Source organism: Panthera pardus, unplaced genomic scaffold, assembly GCF_024362965.1.
Source record: "Panthera pardus isolate Hobbes unplaced genomic scaffold, ASM2436296v1 HiC_scaffold_2, whole genome shotgun sequence".
Lineage (NCBI taxonomy): Eukaryota > Metazoa > Chordata > Mammalia > Carnivora > Felidae > Panthera > Panthera pardus.
Genome location: NW_026526765.1, coordinates 12,064,156 through 12,080,613, shown reverse-complemented (window position 1 = coordinate 12,080,613; position 16,458 = coordinate 12,064,156). Strand labels below are relative to the sequence as shown.

Genomic DNA, 16,458 nt, shown 5'->3' with positions numbered 1-16,458 from the left:
CCCACGGCCTGTGCGTGCGCAGCGCCCCCCGCGGCCGCGCCTAGCGCAGGCGGCGGCGGAGGGAAGGAGGGCGCCGCCCGCCCTCCCGCCCGGCCCGGCCCCTCCCCAGCCCGCCGCCCGCCCGCCCCCGGGGCCGCCGGCGGTGTCCGCGCCTCCGCGCCCGCCCCTGATTTCCTCCGCACGGCGGCGGCGGCGGCGGCGGCGGCGGCGCCTCGTGCGCGCGGTTATTTATTTATTTCCGGGCCCCAGAGCGCTTATAATGGAGCCGCTGTCAGCAGAACCTTCTGCTGCCGCCGCCGCCGCCGCTGCCGCCGCTGTCCCTCCTCTTTTTTTTCCCGGCAGATCTTTGTTGTGTGGGAGGGCAGCGGGGATGGACTTGAGCTTGCGGATCTCCTGCTAGAGCAGCCGCGCTTGGAGAGGGCGCCGCAGCCGCGAGGAGGAGCCGCCGCCGCCCCGAGGCCCCGCCGGACCCGGCTTCCGTCCGCCCGCGCCCTCGCTCGGCCCACTCGCCCCGCGCCTCCCGGCAGAGTCCCCTCGCGGCGGCAGATGTGTGTGGGGTCAGCCCACGGCGGGGACTATGGTGAAATTCCCGGCGCTCACGCACTACTGGCCCCTGATCCGGTTCCTGGTGCCCCTGGGCATCACCAACATAGCCATCGACTTCGGGGAGCAGGTAAGCCCCGGCCGCGCCCCCCGCCCGGCCCGGGCAGTTGCGCCCTGAACCCCGCGCCCCGCTCGCACTTCTTGGCCTTAGACACCCGGGCGCCAGGGGATGAGAGCAGCAGGGAGTCACCTGCTGCGAGTGCCTTTTTTATCCTAGAACATTTGGTTGGGCTTGCAGCTTGTCAAGGATGACTTTTCCAGCACTCCATCCCCCCTGCCCCCAATTATTCAGCAGACTTTTCCAGCTCTCTCCGGAAAATGTTAAAAGACCAGAGGGATTAGAGCTTCACCTATAGAAGGGTTTTTAGTGCACAGCAGGAGTATTATGTAATTTGTTATTATGTAAACCTCAGGTCTGTAAGTAGTTGCATATATATAGCTCAAGTGCTTGGTTTTTATTTATCCGGTGTCGGTGGTGATGGTGATGGCGATGATGGGGAGATTTTGCATTACAGTGTGTCCAAGTTGGTTTCCAGGTACTTCTAATTTTGGGTTTTTGGGTTTTTTTTTTTGGTTTTTTTTTTTTTTGCCCAGGTATGGATTACGGGTGCCCAAATGATAAGCCGACCGTTGGCCGTCTGTAGTTTGGCGTTTGTTTATTTTTTTTCTCTCTTGGACCACTAAAGGAGGGGAGCACATTTTTGTTTGTTGCCTTCTCATCCTTGCTTCTTTTTCGTGCTTTTCCCCATTTCTCTCCATGTGGCGTCATTGCAAATGTAGCGCTGCAGACTCTTCAGCAGAGGGGCACTGGTACTCTGCACTTTGCCTGTGGGGACCGTTTTTGCAGGGCCTCGGGTGGGATGCCGCTACATCTCAAGGCCAGGAAGAGGATGGTGGGGGGGAGGGGGTCAGTTCCTTGATGGGCAGGTGTGGAAACCGGCCGGGCGTGTGATGAGCCACACTCCTGGTATTGTAGTACCTTATTTCTTTTCCTGTAAGTCAAGAGACTTCGAGGGATGTTTATATAGAAAATGCACCTATGTTAGTGCACTTTTAGTTTTCCAAATCCAGTTTTTCAGAAGGGGGTTTGTTTGACTCCTCTAGTAGATGAGGATTGGCTTGGATTGGTCTTTCTGTACTCAGAACTTCTGATTGATTGCAACTCTACAGGCTCACTAATACTTAGCCCACATTGTAAGCTGCTTTTTTTCTGCAAATTTTCTTGCCAATAAGTGTTTGCAACGTAGTATAGTCTCTAGAGACCTTTGTCTAGTAAGCCAACGAATTTCCCTTGGTGAAATCTTACATTTTTTTCTGTTGCCACTTTGCTCTGACAGTTGCTTTCCAGGGTCCCCCAAGGGCTTCTCTGCTCTCCATCTCCTTCCTGCTCACCATCTCTTCTTTCCTAGTTAACTGGTGACTTCGGGCATTTCCTATCATCTACGGAAAGGTTTTAGGACCTGAATTTACTACACTTCACATTTTAGATGAGTCAAGTGCTATATAGACACCCGAACCTTTTACTATTTTAAGGCTTATTTTCTTGGAGCCACCCCAAAGGTGGTCAGAAAGCCCGGGCTACTCACCAGCTCACCAGCTTACTTGATCACTTCTCCCTGAACTGGTGTGTGTGTGTGTGTGTGTGTGTGTGTGTGTGTGTGTGTGTGTGTGTGGTGGGGGTGGGGAGGGAGGATTATATGGGATAACTGGTGAAGATAAGAGTATTCTTTGTCGTAACTAAATGACTTGAAATATAACATAGTATTGCCTCACATTTGCCTTGATTTAATTCCAGGCCGATATACCTAAGGATTTGATTTCAGCGTAAGGGAAAGGATCTCTCCTGAGGTCACAAAAGGGACGCTAGACATATAAACAGTTACACAGATGGTTTATCCTTGTGGGTCTAATAATTCAAGTGCCTTCTTAAAACATTGCTAACCTAATTATCATAGCTGACATAAGCAAAGTGCCAGAAGCATTGTCTTTTTGCACAGAAGCTTTATCAACAAGTGTTGTTTGAGGTCCTTATCCCTTAAGCGCCAGTGCATTTATGAGGGTGCAGGCTGTCTGGTGGTCGAGATAGCTTGTCAGAGTTAGGGGTGAAGGGATGGGGGAAAGAAATCGACAGGTTTGCCAAACCTTCTTTTGCCAGTGTTGTTTGATAATTGTCTTGCAAAATATGACAAGGTTAAAGGGGTGGAACTTACTTTTTCTTAGTTTTAAACTGAAGGAAGAGAATTAACAGTAGGAGTTGAAGAGTGACCTGGTCACATGTGGTAAGAACAGAGGAGCGTTTCACCCCAATTACTTGGAAACACGACAGCGAAGAGGAAGAATGAACCTGGTTGCAAAAGTAGGTCTACTTTAGACTTCAGCAAATATGCAGCTCTTGACTTGAGTTTTTAATCATAGTTTAGACAGATGGACACATGCAGATCTCTACCAATCTTCTGTGAGAGTGGGCAGGTATATTACACCTTCCCTTGAGCCAACAGTGCTTCATAGTTCAGTAACTGACTAACCCTAAAGAAGAAATGTAACAAGGGAGTGCAAAGGTCAAAGGTCAAAGCAGCCTTTGGGTTGCATGCTGTGCAGATGATCGAGAAATGCAAAATTGCAAGGAAAACATCTCATTAGCTTTTACGTCTCTGACTTGTCAAGAGCAAAAAGATAGTAAAATGACTTAAAATGTTTCTTAGATGGTTTTTTTTTTTTTTTTAAATGGTTATAAACATCTCTGTTGTTCCTGTAGAATATATGGACAGAACTTTTATGGACAGAATATATGGACAAAAAATGGGATTCCAGCTGTATACAAGATTCCATTGCAATTTGAATAAACAACACAGATGTGACTGTGTAAAGGAATTATATAGTCATAAATTATTATCTCAGAGCTGTTAGTGCATGTGGGGGAGGGGCAAGGAAGAAGCCTGTAATGATTCATTCAGTGCCTCCTGAGATTCTCCATGAACATTCTGTTGTATACAGTTCCCTATAATTTCATAGGTCAGTCAGGGAGGAAACCCAAATATTATGGAGTATTCTAGCAAGACTAGCAAAAACTATTATCACATTTTAAATTTTGGTGGTGGTGGTACTTTGGTGGGGGGGGGGTGAGGGAGGGTTGAAATCTACACTGGGGAACAAAACTATATGGAATAAATGACCTGCTTTGTAATATTAAACAGAAGCACCGTAGGAAAGAATGAGAATAAATCCATTATTGCAGAAACTAAAATAATGTTTGTAGAACCCTGTAGATGCATAGAACACTTTATAATGGCAGTATATCTAGAATTATAATTTTATCTCTATTTTTATACACTGAAAATCAAAAGTGTTAATTGCTTCCATTCACAGACCACTCAGTATGTGCTTAAAGCATCTCAGCACATGTTGTCAATGAGGAAGGACTGAGAGGCTTAGACGTGTTAAGTCACTTGTCCAAAATCACACAGGTATTACTGGGCAGAACCAGGATTCAAGCCCACATCTGCTGGGCCCTTAGTCATTCTGCTGTCTGCCTTCTCCAGTCAGGCTCATCACTGAAATCCACCCAGGAGTTCTTAGAAATTTAGGATAAGTTCTGGCTTTTCTGATTCCCAACCTGGGCTTAAACTTGATCTTAGCTGTCAGATGTTGAATTTATGATGTAAGACAATCATAAAATTCCATGATCCAAGAGGTTCACGGAAGAACCAAGTTATACAGATAATTCATATTGATAAATCAACAGTGTGTCTTATTTTGGCTTTTGTTAAAAGGGAACAAAAAGATAAGCAACTGGTACTTCACAATAAAATTGTTTAGAAATTACTTAGTCTTTATCACTGGAGCACTACAGATTGCTAAAATAGATTTTGAACAATGTATTTCTTTAAAATATCTGCAGATGCCCATGTTGTCACTATGTTTAAAGGACTGTTATTTCTGCTTAAAACTAAACTTGGTACAAAGTCTTCGAATTCCTTAAAAGCCAAGTTCACCAAATTATGTTGGATAAATCAGTGAACTTTGTTACAAGCTACTTAACGACACTTAAAGCGTTAAGTACAAGTTTGTTCTGAAGACTTTGAAGGAGACAAGAAGGTTGAAATTGTTCTCAATTCAGAAGGAATGTGTTCTGGGCCCCCCCCGGGGGGTTCTGTGGGTTGAACATCTGACTCTTGATTTCCCCTCAGGTCACAATCCCAGGGTCGTGGGATCAAGCCCCGTGTCAGGCTCTGCACTGAGTGTGGAGCCTGCTTAGGATTCTCTCTCTCTCCCTCTGCCCCTCCCCTATGCTCACGTTCTCGCTTTCAATAATAATAATAATGATAATAATAATAATAATAATAATAATAAATAAATAAATAAAAGAAGAAATGTGGTCTTCCAAGTGTCAGGCAATTCCCTTTTTCACACCAAAATGATAACTGTGGGTATTTCCAGTTGCCCCGAATGATTGATTCACTGAATTTGGTTGGGTCCAGTATGATAATTCAAAGACCTAAAGTTTTTATCTGTGAACAAAGAGTTTTGTATATGGAGTGTTATAATTAGTAGCATAAGATGGGCAGTAGGAATGCTAAGAGCCCTTCCTAACTTAGGAAACCTACCGTTAGGCTTTCACAGTATAAGGGTGTCAAGTTACTAATATCACAAAATGGAAAAAAAGGGAGGCCCAGGAAAAATAGTTGTATACATGTCCTTTCTGTCTCCTAAGTAGAGAAATACATACCCCCACCCACCCAGACCAGGAGGTACAGGAATGAAAAAGGGTGAGTATCTGACACTGGCCACTGTTGGGAAGGGAGTGTGTGTCCATCCGAGGTCCCTAAGTGATGCAAGGGACTCCCCAGGCAGCTTGCCTTAAGTGATACTGAAACTGACCTGTGTATGTTCCACTGCGCAAAGTACCTGAAGCCGGAAATGGCTACCTCAGGCTAGGTTTCCTAGTAATCATGGGGGGCGGGGCGGGGGGGGGGGGGGGACTTTTTTTTCCCACCTATTCAGTACTAATGGAATACATTTCAAAATGACATTAATTGTTTTCTAATTATAAAAATAGTGTATGCTGGCTGTTTAAAAGTTGGATAAGGATTTTAAAATGGAGGAAAAAGTTAAAAATACCCCTGATTCCACTCTGAAGAAAAAAAGCTCCTTCAACATTTTGCCTATCTCCTGCCAGTTTTGTTCCCCATAACCGAGATACGTATATGTTTCACACGGAGGCCTCTTCCCCATGTCACTTGGAGGTATTTAAGTATGGTTTTAAAGTTTTATTTATTTGTAGTTGAGAGATCACGCACATGCGTGCAAGTGTAAGCTCGGGAGGGGCGGAGGGAGAGAGAGAGAATCTCAAGCAGGCTTCATGGTCAGCACAGAGCCCAACGCAGGGCTCAACCTCGTGAAGCTGAGCACTTACCCAACCGAGCCCCCCGGGCTCCCCAAGTATGATTTTAATAGTAGCCCAGTATTTGATGACACAAGCATGCGGTAATTGCCTTTGCTGTATATTCCGTTGTTTATTTTTTGTTCCTTTAGTATTTATCGAACACCTACGTTTTTTGCAATGGTATTATTAATTTTTTATTACTTTTTATTATTGAAGAATAGTTGCCATACTGCAACACAGTGATTTCACAATCCTGTACCTTACACAGTGCTCACCCCGGTAAGTGTGGTCACCACTTGTTACTGTACAAGGTTGTTACAATATTATTTTTTTTAATATTTATTTATTATTGAGAGACAGAGAGAGAGCATGAGCATGGGAGGGAGAGACAGAGAGAGGAGGAGACACAGAATCTGAAGCAGGCTCCAAGCTCTGAGCTGTCAGCACAGAGCCCGACACGGGGCTCGAGCTCACGGACCACGAGATCATGGCCTGAGCCGGAGTCAGACGCTCAACCGACTGAGCCACCCAGGCGCCCCATAGTATTATTGACTGTAGTCCCTATGCTGTCCTTTCCGCCTCCGTGACTTATTTATTTGGTAACTGGAAGTCTGTACCTCATGATCCCCTTCACCTATTTCTTCCCCGATTTGTTTCAATGCTGAGGTTTTTTGTTTCCTGCAGTAGAAGGTTTCAGAGAGCATCTTTGTATAATAAGTAGATAATGTGTTTTTTTCTGACTGCCTTGGGCTTTATGCCTGGCATAATTTAGTGCCTTTTTCTGTTTCTCATTCATACACAGAAAATGAGGTCACTCTTCTCTGGCAGTCCATATTTAGTCAAGGACACCGTGACCTCCTTAGTCCAATTGATACTCAGTTCTCCATGGTGTTTCCCAGTTCTCTTTAGATGTACATCTGCATTTAAAGTACCTGCCTTTCGATGCACTTAAGTAAGTAGATTATCTCTAAAGCCACGGAGGTATAATCCTGCGGCGGGTTTCTTCACTTATTTATTTATTGAGTGGTTTGATGACTAGCCTAACTACTACTTTGTCAGAATACTTCTTCCCAAGCATATCCTTCAAAAGATAAACACTTCATATATGAAGATAGTATCTAACTCTCTTTCTAGGAGTACGTCACATTTTTTTAAAGCAGTGAGCCCTAAGAATTTCCGTTTATGGTACCGTCTCACCTTTTCGATGCAAAACGCCGAGTGTATGCCAGGGGTCGGTAATCCGGTTTCTGTGTCTTTTCACTCTCCCTTGTCTGACTTGGACGGGTTATGTTGGGATGGGAAGATGAGAGTCCCCAGATGGAAAATCATTCTTTTTCAATGGCTGTGTGAGTTGGGATAAATAAACCTTGTGAAATTCATACCAGAGTGACTTGGGTGATGCCTGCATTTTAAGAAGTCAATCTGGTATTTTTCAGCACCTACAATTCGACGAGTTTCTGTGGAGGTGCAATAGAAATACAGAAAACCCTGTTTTATGCACTGTTATCGGGCTATGAGCTCCCGACCTAAGTGCGTTTTTTTGCTAATTGAAGCTTATCCTTTAAAATGCAGGTCATTGGTTTTCTTTTTCTTTTTTAGTATGGGAATTATTGTTGCTGGAAATAGGTGTTGCACGTTTGTCTAGCATATTAAATAAATATAGTATATACGCAGGACATAATGTAACATTTTTTGGTGTCTTGTAAGTATCTGTTGTGCTAGGCAATCCGGGATATATGCTGACAGGTGATACTCAAAACACTTAAAGAGTTTGGCACTAACCAAGATGATAAAAATAATAAAATAATAATTAGTAACAATACTTAATACACGATGAGTACTTTTTAATTTCTTGCTTCAGATCTGCCCTGGGTCTCAGAAACTAAAACAGTAGAATTCCGTGAAAAGTGAAGAATAAATCATTTCGGAGGCCTCCTTTGGGAAAAAGCATATACACCTTATGACGGTTGTTTTCCCTGCCCTCAAATTGCTTGGATCCTGGTTGAGAAAACAGACATGAAACACTTTTGCAATCAGAAGGGCACGGACCAAAATGTGTAAATTGCACAGTGCAGTTTATGATAACACACAGCGAGGCGCTCAGTAATTGTAACAGCGAGGCGCTCAGTAATTGTAACAGAGCGGGAAGGCTGTGCCAGCTGTGACGTGATAGCTCTCGTCTGGCCGTGGTCACCCCCTGCCTCCTTCTCTCTAGGTGCCCTTGTCATCAGAGTAGGAAGCACCCCATCTGCAGAGGTGAAAACAGAGGCACAGTAGAGGTAAAAGAGCAGACTTCACAGCAAGCCCTACACATTCAGGGTTTGCTTTTGTGGGTTTTGTATTACTTTCATGGTTTGGGAACCATTCACCTGCTGTTCCAACCAGATTCCACCGACGGTGCTGAGGACCCATGAGCTGAAAGTGACAGAGAGGACATTCTCTCAGCAGACGTGTGCATCACAACGTTTCTGCCGCTTCTCTGTGATCGCTGCGTCACACCAAAAGACGTGTTCAAAGCCCATCCTGGGAAGGGAGATACCTCGGTTATTTGTCAGGACAAAGGGGGTAATTTCTCCCTTAGATGAGGAGTTATCAGAAACAGGCTGTACCTCTGGTTCAGGAAATGTCACACGGTCCCAGGACAGATGGACTGGCCTTGTTTCTTTTTTTTTAAATTTTTTTTTTTTAACGTTTTATTTATTTTTGAGACAGAGAGAGACAGAGCATGAACGGGGGAGGGGCAGAGAGAGAGGGAGACACAGAATCTGAAACAGGCTCCAGGCTCTGAGCTGTCAGCACAGAGCCCGATGTGGGGCTCAAACTCACGGACCGCGAGATCGTGACCTGAGCTGAAGTCGGCTGCTTAACCGACTGAGCCACCCAGGCGCCCCCGGCCTCGTTTCTAGTTGAGGGAGTACATTGTGGTCTAAGTTTGCTCTCAGGTCCTTGCTGGCTTTTGCATTTTTTATGGTATTTTGGTATCCGTAGATGGGCAAGGCTCTGGAAGAGTCTGACACCTTCAGTGTTGTTCGAGGATTACCTTTCTGGAAGCGTGGGTTTGGCGGTATAAATGTGCAGCCATTTTCCTGATATGTGTAGACATCGCTGTCCCCAACCTCGGGGCGGGGGAAGGGCTGTGTGTGACTCCTTGTCATACCTCCGAGCCCACATTCACCAGCACACGCTTCCCGTGCCTCATTGGTCCCTGCCTGGACAGAGACCACAGCTGGTAGGGGGGACTCGAGGCTGGGAGGAAGTCAAGAGCAAAAGTGGGAATCCTTGGATAAGCAGTTGCAGAGGTGACTGGTGAGGAGACGCTGAGGCCCCCCCAGGGACATTGAGTTGGAATGACGTGGCTGAAAAGAGGGATGTCTGCTGGCAGATTAATGCGACTTTTTCTAGGGAGCCAGATGAGCCAGGGATGGGAGGGGGCAGACGTTGTAGCTGTGACTTCCTAGGCCGTGAGAAGTTACGGTGGCCTATTTTGTGAGAGACCCGAAGAGGTCCGGTCTGGGTCAGGAAGCTTTGAGGCTCAGCAGTCCCAGGCTCTGAGAGTTGGTCACTCCAGGTCATTGTCTCAACTAAGTGACAACGAGTCCACGTCAATAAGCTTTTCAAGATCCCCGCTTAGTTTCTTAAAAATATAACGTTAAGTCTAAGGAAGTATTTGACTCTCTGACTGTCAGTTTCTAGTTTGCCATCTGGCTTAGGTGTGCCTGTTCTGTTTCCAAAGCTGCTTTTAAGACAGTAAAAAGTTTGGGCGCTCTTGAATCCGGAGATCTGCTGGCCGCCGGGCCGTGCATTTTAATAGAGGGGACTAGTAGTGTAGCGAATCTAGAACAGCAGATTACAAAAAAAAAAAAAAAATTGTCTGACATCTGAGGGCTTTAAATGGCTTGGCAGGAAACTCACTGTGGCTGGGACACTGAGGCCTCCCACCACGTGCGGCCTGAAGTTGACATTTTATAAAGACAAACTGCACGGAGGAGAGTAAACAAATAGCCGTGCTTAATAAGAAAGAGGTAACGTCCACCTCTTGGGGATTCGAGCCAAGCCCAGCGAAGAAACAACTAGAAAGGCACCTCACAGCCAGCCCGATCTGAAATGAGGCAGTCAGAGTGTCTCTTCTCAGCCCCAGATGTCACGCGCGAATGTGGTTCCCTAGCATAGGCTCGGAGACCTGGTTTTTCTTCACAATGGGTTCTGGGGCTTTATCTCCTCCCTTTCCAGATGCATCATCACATCACCCGGAGCCTGACAGGTGCTCAAGATGCACCTCCTTTCTACTCCCACACAAAGGCACATACCTTTAGGTATTACACCCCCCCGGGCCGCACACCTGTCGGGCCATTGACCAAATTTGGGCAGGTTCCCTGGCACGGGTGGTTCGTAAACCCTGTGTTTACCAGACTTCCCTAGACAAACCAGTGTTTGAGCAGTGAAGGGGATGGGCTTGGACTCACTCGCAGGGACAGTGGACAGCCACCGCAGGGCGTGGGCTGAACCGCCTTGTTTTTCTAGAATTCTTATTTACTCAGATTTCTTTTAGGCCAACGCATCTTCTTTCAGAGGGGGTCCTGGGAGGCCTGTGTTTCATTTCTTTTTAAAAATGGAGGTACGGTTTACGGTTTACATCCGGTGAAATGCACAGGACTCACGTGTACCGTCCCATGAGTTTTGACAGACGACCAATGCATAGCTGTGTGACCCAGACCGCAGCCCAGCTATGGATCGTTTCCGTCAGCCCGGAAGGTTCCCCAGTGCCGGTCCCCCAGAGGTAACCACTATTCCGGTGGCCAGCTATGGCTTGATATTGTAGATTTTAGTGGATTCTAGCTAGGTGGAGACTTTGGCTTTCCGTGTAACATAACTTTGTTCCTTGTACTCTGGTGTTTTCAATTCTGATCCTTCACGTGTATGAACTGCTGATGATTTTGCTGTTCAGCCATGATAAAAATTAAAGTCTGATTTAAAAACTAACACCACGTGGGGCGTCTGGGTGGCTCAGTCGGTTGAGCATCCGACTTCGGCTCAGGTCATGATCTCGCGGTCCGTGAGTTCGAGCCCCGCGTCGGGCTCTGTGCTGACAGCTCAGAGCCGGGAGCCTGTTTCGGACTCTGTGACTCCCTCTCTCTCGGCCCCTCCCCCTGCTTGTGCTCGGTCCCTCTTATTCTCAAAAAGAAATAAAACATAAAAATAAGTAAATAAGTAAATAAGTAAACTAACTAACACCATGGAAAACAATGCGGTATATGCCTACTATGAATTATTCCTCCGCCTTCCAGAGGAATGGAGTGGTGATGTATACCACCACACAGATGAACCTTGAAGATATGCCACTAAATGCAAGAAGCCAGACACAGAAGGACAGCTGTGGCATGATTCCACTGCGATGAGGTCCGGGGAATAGAGCCCTAGACAGGAAGGGGAACAGTGGCTGGCGGGGCTTAGGGGGGATCCTGTTCAGCGGGTGCGGCCTCAGCTGGGAAGGACAGTGTTCTGGAGATGGGCGGTGGCAATGGCTGCACCATAACGTGAATGCCCTTCATGCCGCTTGGACCGCATGCTTAAGAGTGGTAAAAATGCTAAATTCTCTGTTAGGTATATTTTATCAGAAGGGAGAAGTTTTAAGTAACGTCATAAGCTACTGGGAATGCCTGTGGCTTTTGAAGAGGGTCTCTCTTTAAAAAATATATATATATATATTAATCTATTGTAATTACAGATGTTCATTTTCATTCTAAAGGGGAGGAAAATAAGTAAAAGTATCAAGAATAAGAACCACGTGCAAACCTAATCACCTAGACAGAACAGCTGTCTCTTATTTTACCACTGGTGTGCATCTCGCCTCTTTTTTTTGTTTTTTGGTTGTTTTTTGGCATGTATTTTATCTTTTTTTAAATGTTTATTTATTGATTTTGAGAGAGAGAGTAGGGGGAGGGGCAGAGAGAGAGGGAGAGAGAGAACCCCAGGCAGGCTGTGTGCTCATGACCATGGGCTCAATCCAGGGCTCCATCCCACAAGCCGTGAGATCCCGGCCCGAGCCACCATCGAGAGTGGGATGCTTAACTGACTGAGCCACCCAGGTGCCCCCGCATGTCATTTAAAACAATATCGTAACCTCTTTCCATTTTATATGTAGGCAGCTGCCCTTGACATTAAGTATTCATCTAGCATGTGATGATTAATGGCTTCCTAGCATTCTCTCGCATAGATATGCTATAACTTATTTATTCTCTTGTGGTTAGATGTTCAAGTTGGTTCTGCTTCATTCTATCTTGAATAATGCTTGGGAACATTTTTGTACAGAAATCTTTGCACACATCTGATTATTTCCTTGGATTAATACTCAAAATACTGACGTACGTGTGCCCCTCTTCAAGGCTTCGGCACGGCACCACACTCCTGCAAAGTTCCAGTCTACCCTGCAGGTGCCCTGTGGGAGTGTGCCACAGGCATTCCTTGCCTGGATGCTGTTTCACAGTCCAGTGACTTCCGCCCCCAGGAATTTGCATGCGAGTTCTCTCAAAGCCACATGGTGCTCAGCTCCTTCAAATGATTTCTTTTATTAACAGCATTTTTTTTTTTTAATGCTGACAGATCAGTGTTACAGAAGGTAACACTTTTAAACTGTTTCAGGACGTCCATTCTTTTCAGTAGGCACGTTTTGGACCAAATCCCTACTCTGCATGGGGCTAGGCATAAGCACAGGAAAGAAAGGATTGTGTTGGCTTCACTTGCATACGTCTGGAAAATACCTGCTCCTAAAGCTTTCAAGGCAGAGAAAAGTGCTTTTCGATGAGTTCAGTGATGCTCAAGAAATGTGCTTCCTAAAACGTCCCAGGTGAATACTTGGGAGAGGAGAAAAAAGTTACTGACCTTCCTGGATGCCAGGCCCTGCCCTAGACACGGGGCATGCACTGTGGAGGGTCACTTTCCCACTTCAGAGATGAGTGCATTGAATAGCCGTGCCTTGTGTGGTTCAGCCTCAGCGGAGCAGCCTGGCTCCTGGGACGGATGGCACATGCTTGGAGTCTCATCGGAGAGGGTTTGTGTTGACTGTGTTGTAGGGAAATGCAGAGCCAGTGATGTTGAGGGGAACTGGAAGACAAAGCTTTCTCGCTTTTCTGCCACCCTGACCACGGCTCCTTCTGTTTAACCTGCTCTCCTGGCTATTTCCCTTCCACTCTGGAGAGCAGAGAGAGTGCAGATGGTTCGCACTCATTCAGAGGTGCACCGAGTTCCTGTGGCTTCTCGGTTCTTCCCCGCTCCTTCTGCCCAGTAGTGGCTGTCAGCAGTCCAAGCTGAGCACAACGAGGTTGGAGGGGAAAAAAAAACAAAAACGAAAAAACCACCCACTCCTGACAGGACCCCTGCGTTTGACCTCCATCCCTGGACCCACTGGCTCTGTGACCTTGAGCAGAGAACTTGACCTCAGCAGGCTTCAGTTTTCCCAACTGTCAAATAGGGATAAAGGGCTTGCGTACCTTCTTTTGGAGGTGCAGGCCACATAGAGACTGGACACTCAAGTGCTTTGAAAAGCATGGAGCGCTGCACGTGTGTGAAGCAGTGTTGCTAAGACTTTGAGCCCGCTACACTGCGGCTACACCTGTTTATTACTAGCCTTGACCGTCTGACCTTTTTCTTGCTCTGTATCGATTCAGTGACTTGCAGAAAGGAGATTCCTTTAACTGGAGCCAGCGAGGGTGGGGCAGACAGAAGCGTGCTGAATGAAGATGCTGGTAACACTTGGATTTTACAGCATGGGTGCCAGCAGTGCTGCTGCTTTTTTTTGTTTGTTTTTTTTTTTTTACTTTGGGGAGAAGAGTTTTAAGGCTCCGTTTTCTCACCCCTTGGGGCTTTTGGGTTTTTTTTTTTTAAGTTGAAATACTGGGATTTAGGTAACGTGCTTTTTTGAAATGATAGGCTGCATCTACTTTTAATTATAGGCTGCTGTCTGTCACAGAGTTGAAGGAGGACACTTGCATATACCATTGACCCCTTCTCTCATTTAGACATACAAATGGCGCCAGGCCATTCTCGATTGTGTTGACAGTTATGGCAGTGACCCACCAAGGTGTTTTTGCTAAGTTAAAGTGTGGTGGGTGCTCAGTGAGCTAAAAGTTGTAACCTCCTTCTCCAGGTACTTACCGTGCTGTTTCGGAGCCTTTGCGCTGGTTAAATAATTGGGAAATATGGAACACAGAGGAAATAGGTCTTCATGAATGTGTTCATTCAACAGATGTTTCTTGGACACCTACTATGTCCCAAGCACAGCACTAGTCACTAAGGACAGACTAAGAAAAAGGATGCGATCCTTGGCTGCACAGCGATTATCCCATAGGATATGGGGAAGGGACAGACAGGCACTTTCTACAAAATATGCTCTCCTTGGGTCAATCTCCCCTGGGATCCTATAAGAGTAACCTTTAACTTTAAGGGTCGGGAAGCTCTCTGTTCCAGCTGAGAGACCCACGGAGGATAGTATGTCCCTGTTCTGAAAAGCAGGGGATTCCAGGTGAGGAGTGACGACGGATGCTTAGCGCAAATTGATCAAGGAACCAGACTGGGAGGGTGCAGGGGCAGGGTGGCAGGACCAGTGGAACCCAGACCCCAGACCGGCAAGGTTCCAGTTCATCCGGGTAAGGAGTTTGGCTTTGGTCCTGACCGCAGTGGGAAACTTTGAAGGTTCCCAGTGGGGGTGTGGTGTGCTTGGATTTGCATATTTGAAAGATAATTTTGGTTTCAGCGTGGCTAATGAATTGGAGGTGAGAGCAGCCGTGGCAAGGAAACCAGCAGAGAGGAGAGGTGGCCTAACATAGGGCTGCGGCGGGGAAGGAGAACCGAAAGGAAACACCTTCTAGAATCAGGTGGGCTTGGCCACAGGGCGTGAGAGGGTGTAAAGTTTGCCACCAAACTTGAAGAGAGCCGGTTCCAAGGGAAGAGAAGGAGTTCCATTTCATTCATGTTCATTTGTTAATAAATGTAGTGCAGTGTTTGAAATGCTTGCCTGAGAGAGCGTATAAAATATGCAAAACGGTGGGAGCTACCCGAATAGTGTCTGTGTAGCTGTCTTTTGTCCCTCTGTGTGTCCGTCTCTCTCTCCCCCTTCCTCCCTCTCCCTTTCCTTCCCTCCTTTCCTCCCTCCCTCCTCCTTCCCTTCCTGGGACAAGTTGGTCACATTCTTTGTAAATGAGAGCTTCTTGCATTTTTACCTAAATGCAAATACTATGAATATTCATTTTTCCTTCAACATGTAAAAATGCTTTATTAGAATGCAGTCAGTTCTCAGCCATTTGCCTTAATGAAATAGTGATGTGGAAAATTCAAAAACATTTCTGCATATTTGGCCCCGGAATGCCTGAGGACTTTGGGGGAAGGAAATTTATCTGCATCATCATGATGCTGTGCTAAGGATAAGATTACCCTTGCACCAGGTGCCTGGTGACAGCAGAGAGATGCCATCTGGAATTAAATTTGATGAGGCTCCCTGGTTTGCTCTTTCTGTATACTAAATATTTGCTGAGTAAACAGTAGCGAGTGGACTAACCTAGAGGGGTTCCTGTAATGGCTTTATGTTTGTTTATGTGTTTTTTAGTATTGTCTGAGCTTCCTGTGTGGTTATAATTCATAAAACGCATTTAGAATACATTTTGCTATAGAAATATTATAAATTGTGGCTAGGTTTCCAGGCCTCTCTACCAAAGCTATTTAGCCCTTAATGTTCTTAAAATATTACATATCTGCAACGAGGAGTAGTAGAAAACCATGCTGTTAGAATAGTAGGAATCGGGGGGCGGGCACCTGGGTGGCTCAGTCGGTTGAGCGTCCGACTTCTGCTCAGGTCATGATCTCGCGGTCTGTGAGTTCGAGCCCCGCATCGGGCTCTGTGCTGACAGCTCGGAGCCTGGAGCCTGCTTCGGATTCTGTGTCTCCCTCTCTCTCTCTGCCCCTCCCCCGCTCATGCTCTGTCTCTGTCTCTCTCTCTCTCTCTGTCAAAAATAAATAAACATTAAAAAATTTTAATTTATAAAATATATTCTCATTATATGGGAGAGCTGTTCCACCACCCAGGGGCACGTAGGCTCACCCTGCCCGGAAGGAGGTTATCTGTCATCAGTGGACATCTGTAGAGGCCATGCCTGGCCATGAGAGCCCACTGGCCCCGGCCACCCTCTTTCCCCTCCTCAGAGGTGAGCTCCACTTTCCTTGTGAGTCCTGGATCCTCTCGGGCACCAGGGAGTATGGAGTCCAGTCTTGGGGCAGAGAGGTGGCAAAGCTCAGAGCTGCTGAGAGCCTGTGGTTCACAGGCACCGTAGCCAGAGGCCCGCCTTCCGTGCTCTGGGGGTTTCTGAGTCTTCAGCCTCCTCCCCGGTCCCTGTCTGAGGGTCCTAGTGAAGATGGGTCCTCCCTTTTCAGCACCCCCCCGCCTTTCACCCCAGCCTCCCCGCCTCTCTGCTGCCGAGTATTAC

The 16,458-nt window shown here is 46.5% G+C and overlaps 1 protein-coding gene across 2 annotated transcripts in view; it reads left to right on the top strand.

The window, feature by feature from the left end:
* The first annotated feature begins 215 nt into the window (after nt 1–215).
* Nucleotides 216–16,458, top strand: part of ANKH (ANKH inorganic pyrophosphate transport regulator) — a 137,695-nt gene continuing 121,452 nt past the window's right edge. For both annotated transcript variants that reach the window (XM_019450772.2, XM_019450770.2), the window contains exon 1: nt 216–673. In XM_019450772.2, the coding sequence (XP_019306317.1) occupies nt 578–673 (96 nt within the window). In that variant the 5' untranslated portion in view covers nt 216–577. The remainder of the gene's footprint in view (nt 674–16,458) is intronic.